The sequence below is a fragment of the Musca autumnalis genome, unplaced genomic scaffold (assembly GCF_047663935.1).
Source record: "Musca autumnalis isolate F117 unplaced genomic scaffold, ASM4766393v1 scaffold_4, whole genome shotgun sequence".
Lineage (NCBI taxonomy): Eukaryota > Metazoa > Arthropoda > Insecta > Diptera > Muscidae > Musca > Musca autumnalis.
This window is the reverse complement of record NW_027411977.1, coordinates 24,165,109-24,189,050: the sequence shown is the minus strand read 5'-3', so window position 1 is coordinate 24,189,050 and position 23,942 is coordinate 24,165,109. Positions and strand designations below refer to the sequence as shown.

Below are 23,942 nucleotides of genomic sequence, written 5' to 3'. Positions count from 1 at the left end.
GATTGTTTTTAAAATTTTTTGGCATATTATTCAAACAGCACACACACATACACATATTAGCTCTGTTCCAGAACTAAAAAGTTTTTACAATTTTTACCACTTTTACACATTTTGCGTTCCCGTACACAAAATTTATATGAAAATCGTTTACGACTTTTACAACTTTTACGACTTTTACCACTTTATAAAGTACGGGAACAGGCCACTTGTGTATATTGTTTTGAAGTTTTAGGAACAGCCGAAAGAAAAAAATTAAATTGACAGAAAGCTTTAGCTAACCTTTCTTATTAAACCATTAGAATCGTTTTATTTTTGCGAAATATTTGCTCTGTTCCTTTACGTGAATGAGGTTACCATTTCTTACCATTTTTAACCTGTAAAGTGTTCCCTTACTTTTAATAGCATACAATTTATATGATAGCAGTTTACCACTTTTAACATTTTCTGCCACTGTTACCATTTTTAAAAGTAAAGGAACAGACCAATTGTTGATATTTCTCAGTACTCAATGCTGATGCATCTATCTAGTCAATACGTTTACACGTATAGTTTAGACAAATTGTCTTGTGTAAACACATTGTATTTTATTGCTGATTCTACAATGCTCTCTTTTATTGTTGATTCTTTATGGGTCTCCTTCCATATTTATCTGGTTCTTGCTGATTCTCGTAATATTCTCTTGATTCTCTGATATTCTTGACATTCTTAGTCTCAATTACAGATCCCTACAAAAATTTCTTTGATTTCGCGACTTTTAATTAACAAAAAACTTCAGTTCCAGAGGAGGAAACCAGTCGGCTGAAAATCGGCGGCGCGCCGCCGCCGCTTGTTTTCTTCGAGTTGAGCCGCCGCCGATTTTGTCGGCTCAAATCGGCTAAAAATCGCCAGTCGTCAAATCGGTAGAAACGGCGCGCGCCGATAATTGGTAATACTAAGCACAAATCGATCATTCGATCTTTTGATTCTTACTTAGAACTCACTTGGATAAAAGAATCGTTCGATCGAGATGACTCCTTAGTTGAAAAAGGAACGTTTTAGTTTACAATGCTTCGCGTTTAACACTGCCGTACCGTTAGATTAACTGTATATTTCTGTATATTTCATTTTCGTGGTACGTTAAAAAGTTCTTCAAATCAAAAAATCGAGGAATCGATTACTCGAAAATCGACTTGCGTATCCCTATTTCCCCTGTTGTTTTTGCAACAAATATTAAGCAGAGACCTCCGCCGTGGAAATTTGTCGGCGGCGGCGGCTTAAAGTCGACTTTGAGTCGACGTTTATTAAATTAAATATTATATTCAAAAAAAATTCAGTATTGACATCCCTATTTTCCTATTCAGCAAGGGACTCAGTGTTGACATCCCTATTTTCACTGTTTTCAACGAATGGAAATACATAACGGAACAACGTCTGGAAGCAACGAAAATTAAATTCGTTGATTTCCAATTTCCAATTCCCATAGATAACTATTCCTGTCTCTCTCTCTCCGTTACGTGATTTATCTATTCCGCAAAGGGAAATTATCTTATCAACGAATTTTTTTGGAATTATGGGAATGCGAGAAGAGGACGGGCTATCGGAACAATCGGAGACTGGAGGAAACGGCAAAAATAATTTCTTGTTTGGATTTGATTTGTTTGGAGGGAAAAAAATTCTGGAGGATTTTGTGATTGGATTGGAGCAAAATGTTGACGACAGTGAGTAAGTATCGGTAGTTTTTATGGAGCATGGAGAATTGTTACCCTGATTCCTTATTACAACGGCACTTTTCCGTGTTGATGTGTATACTTCCCGAGTTATGGGCCTCCAAAGTTCCACAAAGGCCATAACCTATAACTTTGGCAAAACATCGCAGAAAATTAAAAAAAAAAATACCACAGATAGTGTTTTTTATCCCGATTCCAATGATGAATTTTAGACTAGGGCCTTTGTGGAACTTTGGAGGCCCATATCTAGGGAAGTATACTTTTCCGCAACAAAAGCAATACATCATTGGAATCGGGATAAAAAACACTATCTGTGGTAATTTTTATACCCTACACCACTATGTGGGGAGGGTATTATAAGTTGGTTTTGGCCAAAAAGTTTGTAACGCATCGAAATAATGGTCATAGACTCATACTTATATATACCAAAATTAATGTCTCGACGAGCTGAGTCGATCTGGCTATGTGTGTCCGTCCGTCAGTCCGTCCGTCTGTTCATCTAAACCTTGTAATCACGCTACAGATCGCAATTTTGATGGGATCGTCACGAAATTTTGGATGTTGATGGTGGTCCCGGAGGGGAAGAAGCCTATTGATTTTGGTGATGGTTGGATAATATTTAGGGGTCGGAATGAGCAAAAAATTTATTTGGAGAAAAAGTCAATATTTTATTCCAAAGCAAATATTTCAGCGTCTATAAGTGGTATACAAAAAGCAAAACCTGGCAATGAAAGAAAAAAATTTCACCTTTGGGAACTTTCTAAAAGAAAGTAGAAAATCGCATCTTTAAAATTATGCAAAGGTTGGCGTAGGTGGGCATATAATAGTAATGCATCCCTTTTTTCCACTTTTTCTGCAATAACACTACAGGCCGGAATTTTGATCGCTCATCACGAAATTTTCTCACAGAGATAGAAGCATATTAATGTTGGTGATGTCGATAGTAGTCAAATATAAAATTAAATATTAATTATTTTGGTTCAGTTCGCCTTAAGTCATTTGGTATAAAAGCCAGATAGGTGAAAACTTTCGTTTCTCCCTAAGTCCCGGTCCACACTATCGTGAATTTCATTATAAAATTTCATGAAATTAGGTGTTCTTAGGCCGAATTCCCCATTACAGCAATTTCATGATTTTACTCTACTATGGAACTCAATCTAATCTTTCATGTTAAAATTTCAGTGAAATTATTCTAGTGTGGCCCGGGACTAAAAGATATGTTTTCGAGTGAAACGACAGAAGTAGTGGTGTAGGGTATCACATAGTCGGCCCAGTACCGACTATAGCCTTTTCACACTTGTTTTTTTAATTTTCTGCGGTGGGTCGGTAAAGGAAAGATAAGCCACCGAAAAAACCGGTTATTGGGTCGGTTAACCGGCTTAAAAAATAGTAATATTTTTATTCTTGAAACGATCCTATTCAAGAAATGACATTTTGTCCCAATTTACATTAGGCGAGTTTACTTGCGACAATTGTCAGTTTGATGGAGAGAGAGGTGAGGCATATGCTAACCCTTTGCCTCTCAGTCCCCTCTCTCACCTACAAACTGACAATTGCCGCAAGTAAACTCGCATAATGTAAATTGGGACTTTGCTTTCTTAGTAATTTTATTAAATTTCTGTAGGTCCCGGGCCACACTACAATAATTTCATTGAAATTTTGATATGAAATTATGCGTCTCTAGATCGACGTCCATAGTAGAGTAAAATCATAAAATTGCTGTAGTGGGGAATTCGATTTAAGAACACCTAATTTCATGAAATTTTTTAATGAAATTCATTCTAGTGTGTACCGGGATTATGTTTAAACTACATGTTAACCATGGTACAAATACACAGGTAGCCGCATCGGCAATTGTTGGCAACATAAAATGTCAAAATTTGACATCAATTCAATGCAATTGACACATTATGTTACCATCAGCTGGCATGATAATGCTACCTGTATTATTGTACCATGATGTTAACTAAGCTGAAATTTAGCCGCGAGTCGGGAAATAAGTCGGCGATCCGCCGCCGATTGTCTTGCACAGACGTAAGCGAGCGAGCCGAAAAAATCGGTCGGCTTCGTTGTCTGTTCAGTTCTGTTAAAATAAATAAAAGTAAAAATCGCAAAATGCTAAAAGTTCTTACAAAAAAGTGGGACAGATGTTTACCGCTGTTGTTGTAATGATCAAAATAAACAATCCTTAAAAAAGTGTAGTGTTATTTTTGCTAAAGAAGAAATTTATTTTTCGGTGCCTTGAAAACAAAACGGTGCAAGGAAACAACGCAATCCTCTTGGTGGGTAAGAAGAAATTGTTTGTGGAATGTTTATCTTGCACGGTATTGAATAATAAATGTAAAAAATGTTTTGTGTTTCTATTATGTGTTTGGGAATGAAATACAATATCCATGGTATTGAATTTGATTCTGTGAAGTTGTGAAGTGTCTAAGTGTCTCGAGTGAATCAGTGAACGCCGAACCCCGTTGCAAACCAAAAACTATTGCTATTTTTCAAGAGAATTGAAGGTCCTTGAACTAGATTTAGGTGTTTTTTGTCCTTTATTCATCAGATGACATAACAAAGAGTGGTCAACATGGAAAATAGCCATTATAGGTACGTATCAAATAAACAAAGAAATACATTTTTCTATTGAATTTCTAGAAAGTTAAGAAAGAAAGCGCCCTAATCTATGCCATGCCATATATAAACAAAATTCCGTAAGATCCAAAACAACTTTTAAGATTACAATTAAAACATTTTTTGAGAGGAAGATAACAAAAAAAAAACATCAATTTTGTTTGGAGATAAAACGATAAAGTGCATCAGTTGCATTTTGTATGAATTGAACTTAATTTGATAAGTTCTAAGTTATAATATTTGGTCTAATGACACATATCATATTTTTATTTCTCATGGAGATGCGTCTTGTTGATTTCGGCAAATTGTGCTGTGTTTAGCCATTCATTTTGTGATTGATGTCCACAGCTGGGTAAAGGAAAGTGTAGGTGGTTTGGGAATTCTAACCCAAAGATGTTTGGACTATGGACTTTGTGAATATTGAATTTGTACTAACAAGTTTTAAAGAAGCCTTCATGCGAACATGTAGTGAGAATATGTAATATCAAGGAATCATGTTGAGCTCAGAGGTACCTCGGAGTTTCGTATATCATAATTTGTGCGATCCGTTGAATGTTTGACCCTTACTTAACTCGTTCGCACAACATGACCTAGCTAAGTCACAAAATTTCCAACTAATATAAAGACTTTTTTCCTGACAACCAAAATGTCCCAAAAATATCTGATAGAGGATTGTTAGTTTTGCGAGGTAAATGTAGAAGAAAATGGGAGAGGCACTGTAATTATTCAGCCAAATTTTGTTGATCAACTGATGCATACTCCAGTTCAGCATCCCATCAGCTCATGCCGATGCCACCTTATTGTTCTTCAGCCGATTTATTGCTGTTTTGACCTCACTCTCACTTTGACTAGGTGGAAAACACTCAATGCCGTCGTTTGGGGTTGGTTTTTCGGCGCACATATTAGATACTTAAAGCTTGATGAAATGTTCTTTCCAGATCCTCCGTATGCTATCTGTGTTAGTTACTCAAGATTTAGAGAACTTACTTTTGAAATCAACAGAATACTTGGCGGGCGAACACAGGCGGAAAAAGTGGCTAGACCACCAGAAGCAATGGCAAACGTAAAATCAATCAACGGCGTGATAGGTCAGAAATCCGAAAAGCTGTGCGTTCTATTTTAACCGCCAATATCGAGAGTCGGCAATGTACCACCACAAATTACGACGAGCGATGTTAAAACATCTTCCAAAACGCAAATCATCCAAAGCGTTTGGCCCACACTGAATCTTAATGGTAATGTTTAAGCAGCGGGAGGAATCCGAAGTTGAGAATTTAACAAGTGTATTCAATCTATCGTTAGGCAAATATAGTGTACCAGGAACCTGGCAAGTTGGTCCCGCCAGCAGACGCAAATCGTAGAAGCCAATCTCCTTTTTGTCGCCAGTAGCCAGTAGGTTCTAGAGACCCTGCTCCTCCCCCCTGATGAGAAGCAGTTTCCCAGTTGCCCAATATCAGCATGGATTTCAGGAAATGCACAGCATTAAAAACCATATCAACGCATATCAGTCGAAGACTGGACCAGAATAGGCCGTGCGATTGAACAGTCACGGTGGCTCCGGATCTACCAAAGGCCTTCGGTACCGTCAACCATGCTATGAAGCTATTTAGGAACATAGAGATGACTTCCCTCCAGCCGTATTTGAAACTTTTTACAATCAACTATATGTGTGGGCGCCAGTCGTTTATGGGATTCAGAAATTTAGAGTCTAAGACCCGTAGATTGAAACAGGGACTTCCCCAAGGCGGGTGATATTGCCGGAATTGTTTATCCTCTACCTTTCTGAAATTCCGCACACTCCAGACGCCATAGAGATGGTAATGTATGCGGATGATTGTACAATCATTGCTGAATGTCTACATAGATGACAAAGTGCAGTTCTTCCATCTGAGGAATATGAAAATATCCGCCGCTAAATCCTTTGCCACACCGTTCAACGCCTGAACGGCTGAAATGAGTCTCTCCATGAATATATTGGTTGACGGTATCCTTATTTCGGCCTTTAACTACCCCAAGATATTGGGTGTAACGTTCGATATCATGTTTAAATCGTCCACGCAAACCACAGCTATTTGCGACAAGATCAGAAGTGGGAACAAGCTTCTAAAGTCGGCCGGCTGTTGTTGAACTATTATAAAGCCATAGGCTTGTATGTGTTAAGCTATGTGGCGCCAGTGTGGTTGGCAAATGTTAGCGCAGGACAGTGGAAGAATATTCAAACCTGCCAGAACACCGCCCTGATGTCCGTGCTTTGACCGTGAGCATCCCTGTTACAAACTAGTGGAATGGGACCGCACGACACTCTGCACTTGTTTAGCTGCCGGGCCTACCCACAAGATGGTGATTGGGATGGCTCATACGGTAACATCCAAGCAGGTACTGCAACGAAAGCATCTCATTGTGTTGCTTTACTGGAATAATCTTTGCCTCCTCATGTGGATGGTCCACTGAAGATTTAAGGAGGCACCCTGTTGCTGTTCTCAGGGCGGCATTCTGGCAAATTTGAATCTTTTTCCAATTCGTATCACATAATCTCGGGGACCAGACTGGCGCCGCATAGCTTACCACAGACCGACCTATCGCGTTATATGTGGTCAACAAGGTTTCTTTATCTGCACCCCAAGTGCTGCCGGCTAGGGACTTGAGGACCTTGTTTCTACTTTTCAGTTTGTCGCAGATAGCTGTGGCGTGCGCACACGACGTGAAAGTAGTGTCGAATGTGACCCCTAAAATTTTGGGGCAGTTTGTGGTCGGAATTCTGCTACCGTCGACCACGACATTCAATTCTCTTCCAAACTGCGCTGTCCATGTGATGAACAGAGTGGCTGTTGATTTTGTGTGGAAATCTGCATATTCCTCGAATGGAAAAAAGTGGTAAGATCGGTTAAATAGTTGTTCAGTCTTTCACAGTTATCATCAGGATAGGTACCCGACGCCAGGATCGTGCAATCATCCGCATACGTTACGATCTCGATGCCGTCTGGAGGGCGCGGAATACAGGAGAGGTAGAGGTTAAACAGTTCCGGAGATATCACTCACCTTGGGGAACTCCCTGTTTCACTCTACGGGGTTTGGACTTCTTGTTCCTGAATTCCACGTACGACGCATATAATTGACTATCCAACGTTTCAAGCTTGGCCGGAGGGTTGTCTGCTCAATGTCCTCAAACAGCTTGGAGTGCCTGACTGTATCAAAGGCTTTTGATAAGTCAAGCGCCACCATCACTGTTCTATCGCACGGCCGTCTCTGGTTGAGTCCTTGAGAAATATGTGTGGTAATGGCGTGCAGAGCAGTTGTCGTGCTGTGCTGCTTACGGAATCCATGCTGATGATCGACAACTTGATAGCTATTTCTGATACTGGGGAGGACTAAGGCCTCAAGGGTCTTTGCTACGGGCGACAAAAGCGAAATCGGCCTGTACCATTCACTTTTGCTGGCATCCTTGCCGGGCTTCCGTAGTGGGAGCACCCTGCCAATTTTCCAGACTTCGGGAACAATGAGGGTGGATAGCGACAAGTTGAGAACTTTAGTGAGATACTCCACTCCCGGCTCATCAAGCTGCTTCAGCATTACCATGGAAATTCCATCAGGGACCAACGCTTTGGATGATTTAGCGTTCCTGATGTGGGTCCTCCTCGGCAGGAAGAGATCTGATGCGACGTAATACTCTTCTCTTCGCCCTGTCACTCTGGGGTGTTCGACAAACTGTCGATTGAAATAACTTGCGTACGTCTACGGGTCATTCAACGCAACGTCGACAAACGTGTCTAATGTCCTATCTTTCCTTCTTCCAGGGTTCGAGAGTGACTTAACCGTTGCCCACAATTCACCTATACCGGCTCCAATGTTGCAACTCTTCAGATGATTTAACCACTTGTTTCGCTTATGCTCGCCGACCAGCCTGTTAATTTCCAGTGTCAGCTCCCTGACTCTGGGGTTATTGGGTTAGTTCGGCAAAGCTCATCACGCTCATTTGCTAATCCCGTCGTCTCTGCTGGGAAGTTTGGTCTTACTTCGGGTATTCGATCAGCAGGGATATGGCGAGCGGCTGCAGCAGTGATGATGTCTCGGTACGTCCTTTCCACTACCCGAACATCAGAAGGATTGGGCAGTTCTCTGAAGCGGTGATTGGTAAACTCTCTGAAACCCGGACAATCAGATTTCTTATGATTGACGAATGTGTGGCGTTCAGGTGTAATGTAATGAATGGTGGTCTGCTAATGGAGACAATTATGGGGAGATGGTCTGATCCAAGGGAAATGACGGGTTGCCAGGTAACGTCATTTGTCAGACCAGGTGACAGATTGTTATGTCTGGCGAGCTGTGACACTCTCCTCTAATTCTGGTAGGGGCGTCCTCATTGACCGTGCAAAACGTCAGAGCTGTCAATCTGCTCTCTGGTCGTTTCCGAGGGCCTAATGCCACATCTCATGATGAGCATTAAAGTCCCCCAAGACCAGATGATTATGACCTTCCAAAAGCGGGCTAATGTTAGGCACGTAATCTGAGATACAGCTATTTCTCGGCGGGATGTATACGTTCAGCAACTCTATCTCGGCAGTTCCATACCTGACTGCTACCCCCATACATTCCATGTACGGATCATTTGAGACAGGCTCAAGCTAGATTGGTCTGTATTGGACAGATGAAAGTAACAATATGAAAGTAACCATCACAGTGTTGTAAGCTACAGTTGTTGTTGAGCTTGGTTTCTTGCACCGCAGCGACCTTGATGTTCTTCCGACTCAGGTAATCTACTATTTCCTTGATCTTACCTCGGAGTCCATTGCAATTAAATTGCAAAAAGGGTGCATTCTCTGGGATTGGGACAACAACGGCTGGCGTTAAAGATTGCGTGTGCGGTTGTTGTCGAGGGGACTGCGGCGGAGTTTCGTAATCAGACGACGAGGGAGTTTCGTAATCCGATGACGACTTCACGCAGCATACAGCAACATAGTCCCTGTCGTAGTCCCTCACGTGGACGAGTCCAGAGCAACCCCTTAGATGCATCCACTCCTGACATCTATTGCATCTCACCGAAGGTTGGATGTGGGTAAAGATGCGGGTGTGACAAACTGAGCACAGATATATTGGTCCTGGATTTTCCTCCGTCCCGGCACGGACCAAAAGAATTCGGATATGCTGCTCCCAACACAGAAAAACGAAACAAATACAATACAAATATGTACACTGAGGTGGCAGCCGCTGGCCGGAACGATGATTTTGTGTTGTTCCGGGTCAATCCGGTACGAAAGAACCCGCTGCCGTGGGATTGTGTATTTTAGAGCTTTTGGACCATATCAGCATTATATCGCTGTAAACATAACCACAAGAAGTAATTTCGGTAATAATTTACAAGCTATCCTCGAACTTTTGTGAGAAGGTATCCGAATTCCAATATAGACATTCTTGCAACTTGATCGGATACACAATTCATAATTCGTGCTCATCAGTCATTTTAAATAGTGCCGGTAGACCTTTTAGTTCATAATCTCAGAATTTTTTCCCGAAAAAAAATGATACGGTAGTGTAAGGCCGTTCCGACAAGAGTTCCTAAACTGCAAAAATATATACTCTATACTTGAAGCTGATTTATGTTGGTACAAAATATTACCACGTGCAATGTTTGACCAAATCGGTGAACTTATGAGGGAGGTACCCGAAGGAGTGAACCGTTATGTAATATCTTCGAACTAATTTTTGACAAATACAATTATAATTACAATGTATAAATAATAAATAAAAAATAAAATAAATATTACGAGAATCCAATTTTGGACTAAATCGGTTGATCCGTTCGAGAGTTATATATAGATTGTTCCAGTCAGACGGGCATGACAATCTGAAACTGATTTCGTCTAAACATTACATTAATTGACTATAAATGGTCTTGGAAACGGCAAGTACATGACGTAACAAGTAAAAAAGTATCATTCGGCTTTGCCGACGGAGATATACCCTCAGCCTATGTATATTGAAACAATTTTTCCCCAAAAAACGTATGTATTTAGGGGGTTTTAAAATTGTTGGCCCTTTGAACTGACAAAAATGTTGATTAGGATTAAAGATCAAACGTTTTGCTGAGGAGATACTAAAAGGAATGGATCGGCATTGACTATTATGCAAGTGGATCTCCAGCCACTACATATGGTGCCATAGGGGGTTTTGCACCCTTCAGGCTGTTTACCTTAGAAGTATGGACTTGCCCCTGAAAAAAAATTTTTCCATCATAATTGAAGCGTCGAATGCAAGTTGCTTCAACAAAAATCAAATTTATTTGATTGCAGGTCTTAAAGTGAACTTATCCGACATTTTGTGTGCGAGGTACCGGATGGAATGGACAAATATAATCCATATTTAAACCTGATCTATATCTGGTAGATGAACAAATTTTCCGAACATTTTTGAACTTTTGTGGGGGAGGTACCTGAAGGAGTAGACCGATATGGCTCATCTTTGAACTTAAACTGTTTTTAGATAAAATATTACTAAGGCTAAATTTTGGACCGAATCGGCAGATCCGTTCTAGAGTTATCTTGCGCTCCAACCACCTCACACGGTGTCATAGGGGTTTTTTACAACTTTCGGGTTATTTTCTCAGGAAGTGTGGACTTGCCCCTGATGAAACTTGTACCGTCGTGAATACAAGTTGCTGAAATTAAAATCAAAGGGATTCGAGAGCAGGTACTAAACTGAACATATCCCAAATTTTGTGTGGGAGGTACCCGAAGGAGTGGTCCGATTGAGTCCATATTCCAACCTCATCTAAGTCTGGTAGACATTTCATGATTTGCAAAGCATGGACCAAATCGGTTACTCTCTTCAAGAGTTACCGTTCGTACAAAATTTCCCAACATTTTCGAACTTTTGTGGGGGAGGTACCGGAAGGAGTGGACCGATATAACCCATCTTCGAACTTAAACTAAGTTTGGACAAAATATTACGAAAGCCAAATTTTGGATCAAATCGGTTGATCAGTTCGAAAGTTATCGTGCTCTACAGCCACTACATATGGTGCCATAGGGATTTTTACACCCTCGGGCTGTTTTCTCAAGAAGTATGGACTTGCCCCTGAAAAAAAAACTTTTACCATCGTAATTGAGGCAGCGAATGCAAGTTGCTTCAACAAAAATAAAAGTGATTCGATATCAGGTCTTAAAGTGAACTTATCCGAAATTTTGTGTGTGAGGTACCTGATGGTGTAGACAAATATAGTCCATATTTGAACCTGATCTATATCAGGAAGATATATTTGGATGTGTAAAGTATGGGCCAATTCGGCCACTCCCTTCAAGAGTTATCGTACGAACAATTTTTCCGAAAAGTTTTGAACTTTTGTGGGGGAGGTACCTGAAGGATTGGCCCGATCTTCGAACTTAAACTATGTTTGGACAAAATATTACTAAGGCTAAATATTGGACCGAATCGGCAGATCCATTCTAGCGTTATCTTGCGCTCCAACCACCTCACACGGTGTCATAGGGGTTTTTTGCAACTTTCATGCTATTTTCTCAGGAAGTATGGAGTTTCCCCTAATGAAACTTGTACCGTCGTATTGGGGGCAGTGAATATAAGTTGCTAAAACAAAAATCAAAGCGATTCGAGAGATGGCCCTAAAATGAACTTTTCCGAAAATTTGTGTGGGAGGTACCCGAAGGAGTGGACCGATTGAGTCCATATTGAAACCTTATCTAAGTCTGGTACATATTTCAGGATGTGCAAAGTATGGACCAAATCGGTTACTCCCCTCAAGAGTTATCGTGCGCACAAATTTTCCGAACATTTTCGAACTTTTGTGTGGGAGGTACTGGAAGGAGTGGTCCGATATAGCCCATCTTCGAACTTAAACTAAGTTTGGGCAAAATATTACGAAAGCCAAAATTTGAACCGAATCGGTTCATCCGTTCGAGAGTTAGTTATCGTGCGCTCCAGCCAGCCAGACAGACAGACGGACGGACGGACGTTGCTCAATCGACTCCAAATTGTCTGAAACACATTTCGTCCAAACATACTTGGGGTCTAAAACCATTATTTCGATGAGGCAATAAATGCTGAGGGTATAAAAAAACTTAAAATGTGAACTTTGACCTCGATTTATTTGAAAATCCATCCGTCGATGTTTTTTATTTATTTTTCTCATCTGTTAACATTGTAGTTTCACGCAAAAACTTTCCAAGTGTAAGCTCCTTTCATTCAAAGTTACGCGCACCGTACTCATTATTTTGATAAGGCACATTTTGGTAGAATGAAAGTGTATGTAACCTCCTCAGCCTAAAGACTGGATGTACAAAAATTAGTATCCTTTCCAAACAAAATTTGCATTTTTTAAGAAAGGAATTTTGATGACCATAAAGAAATTAAAAAATATTTTCCCAAACAATTTAAGTATTTCAATATTGTTAAGTTTACTTATATACTAACAAGCTTTTTCTTTATAGTTCAGTAGACGAAATTTTTATAGCTTCTAGACATTTATAATTTATTCGTGTTTCATCTTTTCAATGAGATCGAAATGGAAAAATGTGCTAGTAATGGAATGTATGGTGTGGAGAGATAAAGAGAATCCAAGCAATTGTGATGATGACGAAAATTTATTAAATTTTCAAAATTCATAGGCAATTTTTTCAATATTTTTCCTTTGGTTCTCTCCTAAATTAAGCCAGCGGCGAATAAAGAAACGCATGTGTGAGATTTCCTCTCAGTCGCTCACGATTATACACTTGCTCAATTGTCGAAATTTAGACGAAAATATCTGCGATCAGTGGCACGAAGACGGCACTCTGAATCGTTATTAAATCCGAAACGGACGTGTTGCGCGCGTGAGAAATTTCACACGAAACGTATATTCCGCAAGGCGACCATACTCACCAAATTAATTAGGTTAGAAAAATGAAAAAAATTCAAAATTTCCTGTTGAAAAATAAAATGTATTTTTGGAATAAATTTTTCTAATAAAACAAGTACTAAGAAAAAAACGAAAAACGTTTTCGCTGTGAATATATTTTTAGAAATTCAAATAAAAATGTATTTCAAACGGATGTTGATTGTCTGTCTGTCGCCAATCTAGCTATATATGTATGTGATGAAGAAGACGTTCCACTTTCGTAACCGATCTGTCATTATTTGTGAAGTGTGTGTATACATTGTGTGAAATTCAAAAAAAGAAAATTCTTCTTCTATTCAGACAAATGAAATAATTTCAATGAATTATGACAAAAAAATTCCATTCCACTGTGGAGAAAATAGTTTCAAGCGACAAAAACGTACCATTGAATATCTAAAACCAAAAAAATAAACGAATAAAATCAAACATTTTATGGTGTGTAATATCGTTAAAGATAAATAATTAAAAATAAATTCGAAATCACATTCAATTTTATACGGAATGCTCGAAGGAAATGATGTTTAAAAATAGCCAAAAAATTTGAGAGCACCAAAATCAAGCAAATGAAAGAACAACATCAAACAGAAAGAAGCAGCAGCATCATCAACAGCCAGCAGCAGCCGCAGTATTAGTAGCAACAACATCACAACAATCCCCCCTCCCCATCATCATCTTCATCATTATTGTCGTCGTTTTGAGAGTGAAAGAAATCTCAAAATGAAAATTAACAAATATTTGTAAATAATTCAAATAAATTTTTAAAATCAAGAATACGTATACGCTTTTTATAGTTGTAAGCTATTGAACAAAAAAAAAAAATCAATTTACATAATCGAACTTGGTTCTTTTTCCGTTTTGTTTTTGTCAGCAAAACCAATAATAATTGATTTCGATTTTCTTAGATCTTTATGTCGTCTGTTGCAGCAGCTACCAAGACGCAAAAACGCTTGCGAGATATCTATTTTCTATTAAGGGATAAACACACACTAGAGACAATTAAGAAACTAGCACCGAGAGCACGCCGTATTCTTCATCAATGTTTAGTTTTTCCTTCATTCGTCATAATGACGACGAAATAAACAGCAAATAGAAAGTGTTTACAGAAATGGCGAGCATATTTTTAGATGCGTTAAATTTAAAATATATACGGAGATTTTATATATGTTTGAGGTTTTCTGTATTTGGAATGCTTTTCTCATTTCCATTTTCTTATAGGTATTTTTATTTTAAATATAAAATAGGCCGTAATATGCATGTATTTACTGTTTATAACACAAATGCAGTTGTATTACAAGAAAAATATTTACTCAAGTCAAAAATTAAATTTAAATACAGTAGACTGTCATAAATGCCAACCATCTACATTTTCGTGTTTTATTTTTAAATACACTAAAGACTAGAAAATAATTTCGTTTAATTTTGTCACCACATAAAGCCACTGGTCGTTTAAACGCCACAAAAATGGTTGAAAAATTGATGTAAAAGTCGGATATTTTCGCAAATGTTTGTGTTTTTTTTTTGCATTTTGTTATAGTGTTGCCTGTTATCGGTCATTCCATGCTTATAAAGTTTCATTTGGTCCATGCATTTTCACGCAATTGGCCTAAAACGCAAGCAATTCAGAAAAATCGACTTTTTTGTAATTTTCGACTTTAGATGAAAAATTTAAATATGCAATAAAAATTTAATCGTAAATGTTACAATGTTAGGAATATGGCAAGAGTATTTTCTCAATCAGAAACAAAGGGATTGGCGTTTACGAATACACCTATATTTCCCTTCAAAGTTTCGGCACTTTTAAAAGAAGGCCCGGCCCGATTGCAGGAAAACTATACGTTTTAGAGAAAAAAGCTCTTTATTAAAAAATGCTTAAAAGGTCTCAAAAATGTAATTTTCATACAAAATTTTAAGTTTTCTCTCAAAAAAATTTTCGGCTCTAAGTGGGTTAAATGCAAGCCTTTTTTATTTGAGAGATGCCATCATCAAGAAGAATCTACTTATTGAAGCTAAGAAAAAATTATTTTCTAGTCTTTAGTACATTTATAAATAAAGCACGAAAATGTATATAAAAACATTAAATTGTCTGAAATCGAAAGGTACCGTTATAGGGACTATACCAAAACTGTGACCTATGTCTAACATTTTTGGTGGGAAAGTTTCTGTACCAAATGCCAAGTTACAGCCAATGGTTTTAGACCCCAAATATGTCCGACTGTCTGTCTATGTAGCTGGTTTGCGGTATTATCGGGACCAAACTTGTATCAAGTTGGGAAGTTCGACATATCAGTTCAATCCTTTGGATACCTCCCCGATAAAAGTTTAATTTTTATACCCCCCATCATATAATTGTCATTCCGTTTTTCACTCCTCGATATATATTATTGTTGATCAGCATAAAATTCTACATCGATATATTCATGTCCGCAGGCCCGTCCGTCTGTGGAAATCACTCTAGCCTCCGTACGAATTGAAGTAGGAGGATACAATGTTGATCAAATATGTTGTAGATGCGTAGAACTTTAGGTATTAGTGGAATGGGATATATGGATCCACGTTTTGGTGTAGCCCCCATATGCACAACGTTCCGGTATGCACAACGTGACGCGCCGCATAGCCGCTTCCATACAAAAGTAGACAAAACAAAAATAGGAGTTGACCTAAGTTGATGAATTTTTGCACAATGAGCAATTTTAGCATTGGTCCATATCGGTTCAGATTTGTATATGGTCCCCATATATATATCTTTCCCCGATTTTGCTATAACTCGGTCAATTTTTATCAAATAGTCTTCAAATTTAATATGTGTTATTTCCTTAGACCCCTGCGTAGTTTTACCGATTTCCACAAAAATCGGGTCAGATTTGGATATTGCCTTTATATATATCTCTCCCCGATTTTACTATAACACTCGGTTAATTTTGATAGAATAGCCCTCAAATTTACTAAGTGTTATTTTATAAAGCCTTTGTTACCCCTTAAGAGGATTGTAAAAAATTGATATTAATTTCCAAAGTCAGAACCTTTTTTTATTTATTGTTTTCCATTTATGTAATAAAAGGCCTATAAGATAAAATATTACACAGTTTACAAATCCAATCCTGAGCGTATACAATTTTCTATTACAAATAAAATTTAATTCATTAAAAAAAATACTACATACGAATGTAATTGAACATTCAACCCTCAACCATAAAACTATTATAAAAATACATAAGTAGATGTCCTAGCAAACAATGGGTTAAATACAATGTTCAAAATAGTTTGAAGGAATCAATTTTTAATGTGTTGCAAAGTATTGAATGAGTTTTTTCTTAAATACATTATTAGTATAGGAAAATATTCTGAGTTCTTTATTACATTACTAGCAAAATGCCTGCTACTTCGTTAGCGGAAAGGAACAAAATATAAATAAACAATATTTAATATGGAAATGGTGAACACTGGAGACTCTGCTGTACTAAACCCTATTTTAATTATTAATATTTAATTGATTTATTTCATTTTAGTACTGACACTGTATTTAGAATTTCAAAAAGGCGGTTTCACCAAGAACCAGAATACGTTCGTAAATTTTTCGATATTCAAAATGGCCATAAAAATCTACCTTTTCGTATATTTAAAGGATTTTAGGAATTTGTGGCATGAAAGGGTAGAAAGACTTTTTATTCCTAGGGGGTAAAAACCTTCTAGTTAACAAAATTGTGGCATAGGACCATGTTTTTTGAAAATATACTTCACGTTTGGCTAATTGATTTCCGTTCAGTGTTGCCGAATTTGACGATTTATCGTAATTTTGACGATTTTTTGGCCCAAAATTGGAAAATGACGATTTTTCATGTTAGCCAAAATTGCATGAAATAACATAGTATGAGCTTTTTTTGCCACACAGTCAAAGATTTATTATGGCGGTATTTAAGTGAGATTAAGTCAGCTTTACTGCTGTGGGTTATATCTTATGTAGTTAGTCCCATTGTCATAACTATAAGCGAAAAATTCACATTAAGCGGCAACCAAACCTATTTTTGGACTATGTTGACGATTTTTCAAATTTTCTTGACGATTTCCGATCAAAAACTGTCGGCAACGCTGTTTCAGTTCATTATTAAGAAAACGCCTTCACGTTAGCACAAAATCAATGGAACAATATTCAATATCATTTTTATACCCTCCACCATAGGATGGGGGTATATTAAGTTTGTCACTACGTTTGTAACTACTCGAAATAATCATTGTAGACCCCACAAAGTATATATATTCTTGATCAGCGTGCAATACATCTACATCGATATAGCCATGTCCGTCCGTCTGTGGAAATCACTATAGCGTCCGAACGGATTGACGTAGGTTGATGAAATTTTGGGAAAATATATTATTTGTACGTAGGACTTTTGGTATTGAAAGCGGGCTATGTAGGTCCACGCTTTCGTATAGCCCCCATACAAAATGACGGGTGACGCGTCGTCGTTTGAAGGTATTTTTAAAATATTTGTCCCATTTTACCACCGAATTGGTTGTAGTTTGGTACTTTGTGTCTCCAGAGACCAAAAAACATTCCTACCAAAGTTGTTATTTTATATATAGGTCCACGTTTTATGGACCCCATATAAGGCCCCATATGAAGTACGCGTCCTTTTAAATTATTTTGAATGTATTAGACCCATTTGACCACAGAATTGGTTGTAATTTGGTACTTTGTGTCTTCATTCCTACCAAAGTTGGGTTATATAGGTCCACGTTTTGGTATAGCCCCCACATAAAGCCCCTTATAAAGTACGCGTCAGACCCATTTGACCAAAGAATCGGTTGTAACTTTTTTTGTGTTTCCAGAGGCTAAGAAACATTTCTACCATAAATGTTTATATAGGTCCACGTGTTGATATAGCACCCATAATACGATATCTCCCGATTTTCGATATTTTGAAGGTTTTAGCCTCATTATCACACCGAGATGGCTGAAATTTGGTATTTAGTCTTCTTTAGGCTTATAAAACTTTCCCCCAGAAATTTGTAGGTATAGGTCCACGCCATAGCCCCCATAGAACGGTACGACTTTCGGTTTTTTGAAGGTTGTGGTCACATTAATCCACCGAAATGGCTGAAATTTGTGGAGGAGGGTACAAAAAGTTCGGCCCGGCCAAACTTAACGCCTTTCTTACTTGTTTAAACTCAGAACTTTATCTCAAATTTTATACTGATTTTCATACAAAATTTTTGTCATTTGGTATTTTTTGTATAAATAGCGTATTTCCAAGTCATATAATCTGAGCTTTGTTCCTCTATTTCACACGCATTTCCAAAAACTTCTTACCTAATACAAAGATTCGGAAAAATTTCCAAAGCTACCTCCATATCTCAATTCTACATTCCAACAGTAATCTTGAATTTTAGGATTCCAGCTCTATCCGTTCACCAAAATCCAAATTTACTACCATTTCGTACTTTTCGAACATTTATAGTTTGAAATTCCGAAAATCCTTTATTGTATCTGGCTTACTCTTCATCAGTTACCCTCATTCCAAATTTCAGGATTCCAGCTCATCCGTTCACCCAAAACCAACTTGTACTAAATTTAGTACGTTGTGTACCCTTATAGTTCGAATTTCCAAAAACCTTTCATTGTTACTCTTCACCAGTGACCCTCATTCCAAATATCAGGATTCGAGCTCTATCCGTTCACCCAAGACCAAATTGTACTAAATTGAGTACCATTTAGCACTTTCCGTACAGTTATAGTTCGAATTTCCAAAAAACCTTTTTTGGTTACTCTCCATTAATGATCCTCATTCCAAAATTTCAGGATTCCAGCTTTATCCGTTAACCCAAAACCAACTTGTACTAAATTTAGTACGTTGTGTACCCTTATAGTTCGAATTTCCAAAAACCGTTCATTGTTACTCTCCCTTAGTCACCCTTATTCCAAATTTCTGGATTCCAGCTCTATCCGTTCACCCAAATCCAAATTTACTACCATTTCGTACTTTTCGAACATTTATAGTTTGAATTTCCGAAAATCCTTTATTGTATCTGGCTTACTCTTCATCAGTTACCCTCATTCCAAATTTCAGGATTCCAGCTCTATTCGTTCACCCAAAACCAACTTGTACTATGTTTAGTACGTTATGTACCCTTATAGTTCGAATTTTCAAAAACCTTACATTGTTAATCTTCACCAGTGACCCTCATTCCAAATTTGAGGATTCGAGCTCTATCCGTTCACCCAAGACCAAATTGTACTAAATTTAGTACCACTTAGCACTTTTCGTACAGTTATAGTTCGAATTTCCAAAAACCTTTCTTTGTTACTCTCCATTGGTGACCCTCATTCCAAAATTTCAGGATTCCAGCTTTATCCGTTAACCCAAAACCAACTTGTACTAAATTTAGTACGTTGTGTACCCTTATAGTTCGAATTTCCAAATTTCATTGTTACTCTCCCTTAATCACCCTTATTCCAAGTTTCTGGATTCCAGCTCCATCCGTTAACCCAAAACCAACTTGTACTAAATTTAGTACGTTTGTACCCTTATAGTTTGAATTTTCAAAAACCTGTCATTGTTACTCTTCACCAGTGACCCTCATTCCAAATTTCAGGATTACAGCTCTATCCGTTCAGCCAAATCCAAATTGTACTAAATTTAGTACCATTTAGTACTTTTCGTATCCTTATAGTTCGAATTTCCAAAAACATTTCATTGTTACTCTCCATTAGTGACCCTCATTCCAAATTTCAGAATACCAGCTCTATCCGTTCACCCAAGACCAAATTGTACTAAATTTAGTACCATTTAGCACTTTTCATACAGTTATAGTTCGAATTTCCAAAAACCTTTCTTTGTTATTCTCCATTAGTGACCCTCATTCCATATTTCAGGATTCCAGCTCTATCCGTTCACCCAAATCCAAATTGTACTAAATTTAGTACCATTTAGTACTTTTCCAACCCTTATAGTTCGAATTTCCAAAAACCTTTCATTGTTACTCTTCATTAATGACCCGGATTCCAAATTTCAAGATTCCAGCTCTATCCGTACACCCAAATCCAAATTGTACTAAATTTAGTAACTTTTAGTACTTTTCGTACACTTATAGGTCGAATTTCCAAAAACCCTTTGGTACATCTTTTTAGCTCTCCACCAGTTATCCTCGTTCCAATTTTCAGAATTCCAGCTCTTACCGTTTGCCTAATACAAAGGGTACCATATTTAGTACCTTTTAGTACTTTTCGTACACTTGTAGGTCGAATTTCCAAAAACTCAGCCTTATCTCACCCCTACACACCAACAGCAACCTACACCCAAAATTTCAACTTTCTAGCTTCAGCGGTTTCGTCAGGGCGCTGATGAATCAGTCAGTCAGTCAGTCAGTGAATACCTCACCTCACTGCTCTTTTATATATATATAGATTATTATAAAGGGACCCTATGAATGAAACAGATATGTTATGTGGATGTTCATTCATTGATTTTATAGATATAGTAATAAGCAATAATGTACCACTGAATGGGCGAGAGGCATGTGGTTGCGTGTACTCGTGAAAGAAGAATGTTGCAAATATTGGTATAGCCATATGGGCGCTATACACAACGCATCGATTTAAATTATTTTCAAGGTCTTGACCAAATTTACTTACCTCCTGAATTGGTTGTATTTGGACATTTTGTATTTTAATATGTTAGAAAACATTTTTATTAAAAAACTTTCTATATAGGTCAACGTTTTGGGGACTATATAACGGTACCGCCAGGTTTCAGGTACTTCAAAGATGTTATATAACGAATGATTCGAATTATTTCATTAGTAATTCGAATTATTCCATTTGTAATTCGAATTATTCCATTTGTAATTCGAATTATTCCATTTGAAATTCGAATTATTCTATTTGTAATTCGAATTATTCTATTTGAAATTAGAATTATTCCATTTGTAATTCGAATTATTCCATTTGTAATTCGAATTATTCCATTTGCAATTCGAATTATTTCATTAGTAATTCGAATTACAACTAAAATCATTCGATTTACACCTGAAAAAGGTATATTAATTTGTCTCTCAGTTTGTGACAGGAAAACCTTCGATCTCGAATATAGGTAAAAACATTATTAGCAATTGAGTTGGCGATAGTTTTTATGATATTGGCGAAAAACATTTTTGGTTGTGTTTCTTGTTGTTAGAGTTTTTGTACAATTTTCGTAATTATTTGTTGTGTTTGGGGTACTGTTGATAAACATGTATTTGGTAATCTACGCATTTGTTGTCTTTATCAACACTTATTGTTTATATTATACGAAGCATTTATATCGAATTTATTTGAAAAATGCAAATGGGAATTTTATACAAACAACATAAAAATATTTTTTGAAACAAAAAAATTTCCAGAGTAAAGAATGTTTTACTAAAAATTTTTCTTGTGAAGGAAAAAACATTCACTAAATGCTCGAAAGTGATATCGTTTTCGAATTTTTTAGCGAACAAAAGAAAAACACAATAAAAAACAACGTTCGAAAATGATATCTTTTTCGAAACTTGTGGCAAACATACAAAAAATATCAGCAAGTGGTATGGTGGCATGTATGTCAATATGTTTTATTATATCTACATATGTCGATCGGCTGGTACAACTCACTCATGGTTCATAAGTCACCGGTACTCATCGCCAACGCAGGTTTGTCCATAAATCTTTTGAATAAGTTTTATCTCAGTACTACTGAACAATGGTAGACAAATCTATGCATTTTCCAGTAGATGTTTTATTCGAAAGGCACTAGTGACATTGGAACTAGCAGTAAATCAGCAGTTGCTGAGGGACCGGGTTATGTGTTGACATCGGAGATAGTGAGTTAATAGATACTTTGGATAGTGTGCCAATAGTTCATAAAGGGCCTTATAGAGACATTGGTACCCGAGTTTTACTACTAGATTTGTTGGTCAATTTTGAACTTTTTAGTTGATTTAAAAGCTAGATGCATAATAGTACGCTTAATGTAAGGTCATTAGGCAAATATTTGGTCCAGCGTGCGCTTACTGAGAGCAAGTGAGCATAAATTTCAATGCATTATTTACGCTCACTTGCTCTCAGGAAGCGCATACTCCATGTCGCTGGACCAAATATTTGGCTAATGTTACCTTGCCCTTAGAGTTACGAAATCCACTGGATTTCTAATGTCAATCCATAACGTATACGTCCAATAAAATCAACTGGATACATACCGAGGATTAATTTGACCTATATGTAATGGAATTGACATTTGAAATACAGACTATAATTTTGAATGCAATGTTTTGATGTTAACCTCCTAACATTACCTCTCGTTTTCAGTTATTTCGAATACTTGTAAATCATGTTCGACTTAAATTGCCTTTAGATATGCATTTAAAACGTGGGTCCGTGTCCTAAAATTTTGGAAAGGAGGGTTGCTCTATCTAAAAACGCGAAATCCAGAATTACAGGTATAATTAGACAAAATTTATTTAATAAAAATAATGGGGTCGATTATGGATAGCAACCCAACTCCAATTGCGTTGCCGAAAGCATATTTAAAATAAAAATTTCTATTTCCTCATTGAAATTCATACTTTCTTACAATTAAACCAATAGCTGAATTTTCTGTCGTTACAGTTATTTTAATTGTACGATTTTCTCTTCTGGCAACAAAACTATAGTTGAGTTGCTATCCATAATCGACCCCTAATATCGTTTCTCTCATTCCCCCTAGGAGTGAGTAGTTGCATTTAAATGAGGTAGATAAAGTCAATAGCTACCTCAAATTTTATTTTTCAAGGCTGTTAGTTGGTTCTGCGTGTTGATAAACTTGATACTAACGCTGTTTACATCCAGATTGAATCTTTTTATACCTTTAGCCATTAGGCTAATAATGGTTTTAGACCCCAAGTATGTTTGGACGAAACGTGTTTCAGACAATTTGGAGTCGATCTAGCCAAGTCCGTCCGTCTGTCCTGCTGACTGGAGCGCACGATAACTCTCGAACGGATGAACGGATGATTCGGTTCAAATTTTGGCTTTCGTAATATTTTGCCCAACATTAGTTTAAGTTCGAAGATGGGCTATATCGGTCCACTCCTTCCGGCACCTCCCCCACAAAAGTTCGAAAATGTTCGGAAAATTTGTGCGCACGATAACTCTTAATGGGGGTAACCGATTTGGTTCATACTTTGCCCATCGTGAAATATGTACCAGACTTAGATGAGGTTCCAATATGGACTCAATTGGTCTACTACTTCGGGTACCTCCCACACAAAATTTCGGATAAGTTCAGTTTAGGACCTGCTCTCGAATCGCTTTGATTTTTGTTTTAGCAGCTTGTATTCACTGCTTTCCATACGACGGTATAAGTTTCATCAGTGGCAAGTCCAAACTTCCTGAGAAAATAGCCTGAAAGTTTCACAAAACCCCTATGAAACTGTGTGAGGTGGTTAAAGCCCATGATAACTTTCGGATGGATCTGCTGATTGGGTCCAAAATTTGGACTTAGTACCATTTTGTCCAAACATAGTTTAAGTTCGAAGATAAGCCATATCGGTCCACTCCTTCAGGTACCTCCCCCACAAAATTTCAAAAATGTTGGGAAAAATTGTTCGTATGGTAACTTTTGAAGGGAGTGGCCGAATTGGTCCATACTTTACACATCCTAATATATCTACCAGATATAGATCAGGTTCAAATATGGACTATATTTGTCCACTTCATCCAGTACCTCCGAAACAACATTTCG

At 37.5% G+C, this 23,942-nt stretch overlaps 1 protein-coding gene across 19 annotated transcripts in view; it reads left to right on the top strand.

The window, feature by feature from the left end:
• The first annotated feature begins 1,509 nt into the window (after positions 1-1,509).
• Positions 1,510-23,942, top strand: part of Usp47 (ubiquitin specific protease 47) — a 44,882-nt gene continuing 22,449 nt past the window's right edge. Inside the window, exons 1-2 of one of the 19 annotated variants that reach the window (XM_073986197.1) lie at positions 3,710-3,988; positions 4,126-4,304. Coding sequence is in view for 1 of the 19 variants with exons in the window: in XM_073986194.1 (XP_073842295.1) it covers positions 1,686-1,701 (16 nt within the window). In the remaining 18 variants the exon portion in view is untranslated. Of the gene's footprint in view, positions 1,702-3,709; positions 3,993-4,125; positions 4,305-13,033; positions 13,289-13,336; positions 13,375-13,395; positions 13,950-23,942 lie in introns of those variants that run through there. The other 18 variants (XM_073986210.1, XM_073986196.1, XM_073986207.1 and 15 more) reach the window with 18 other exon arrangements.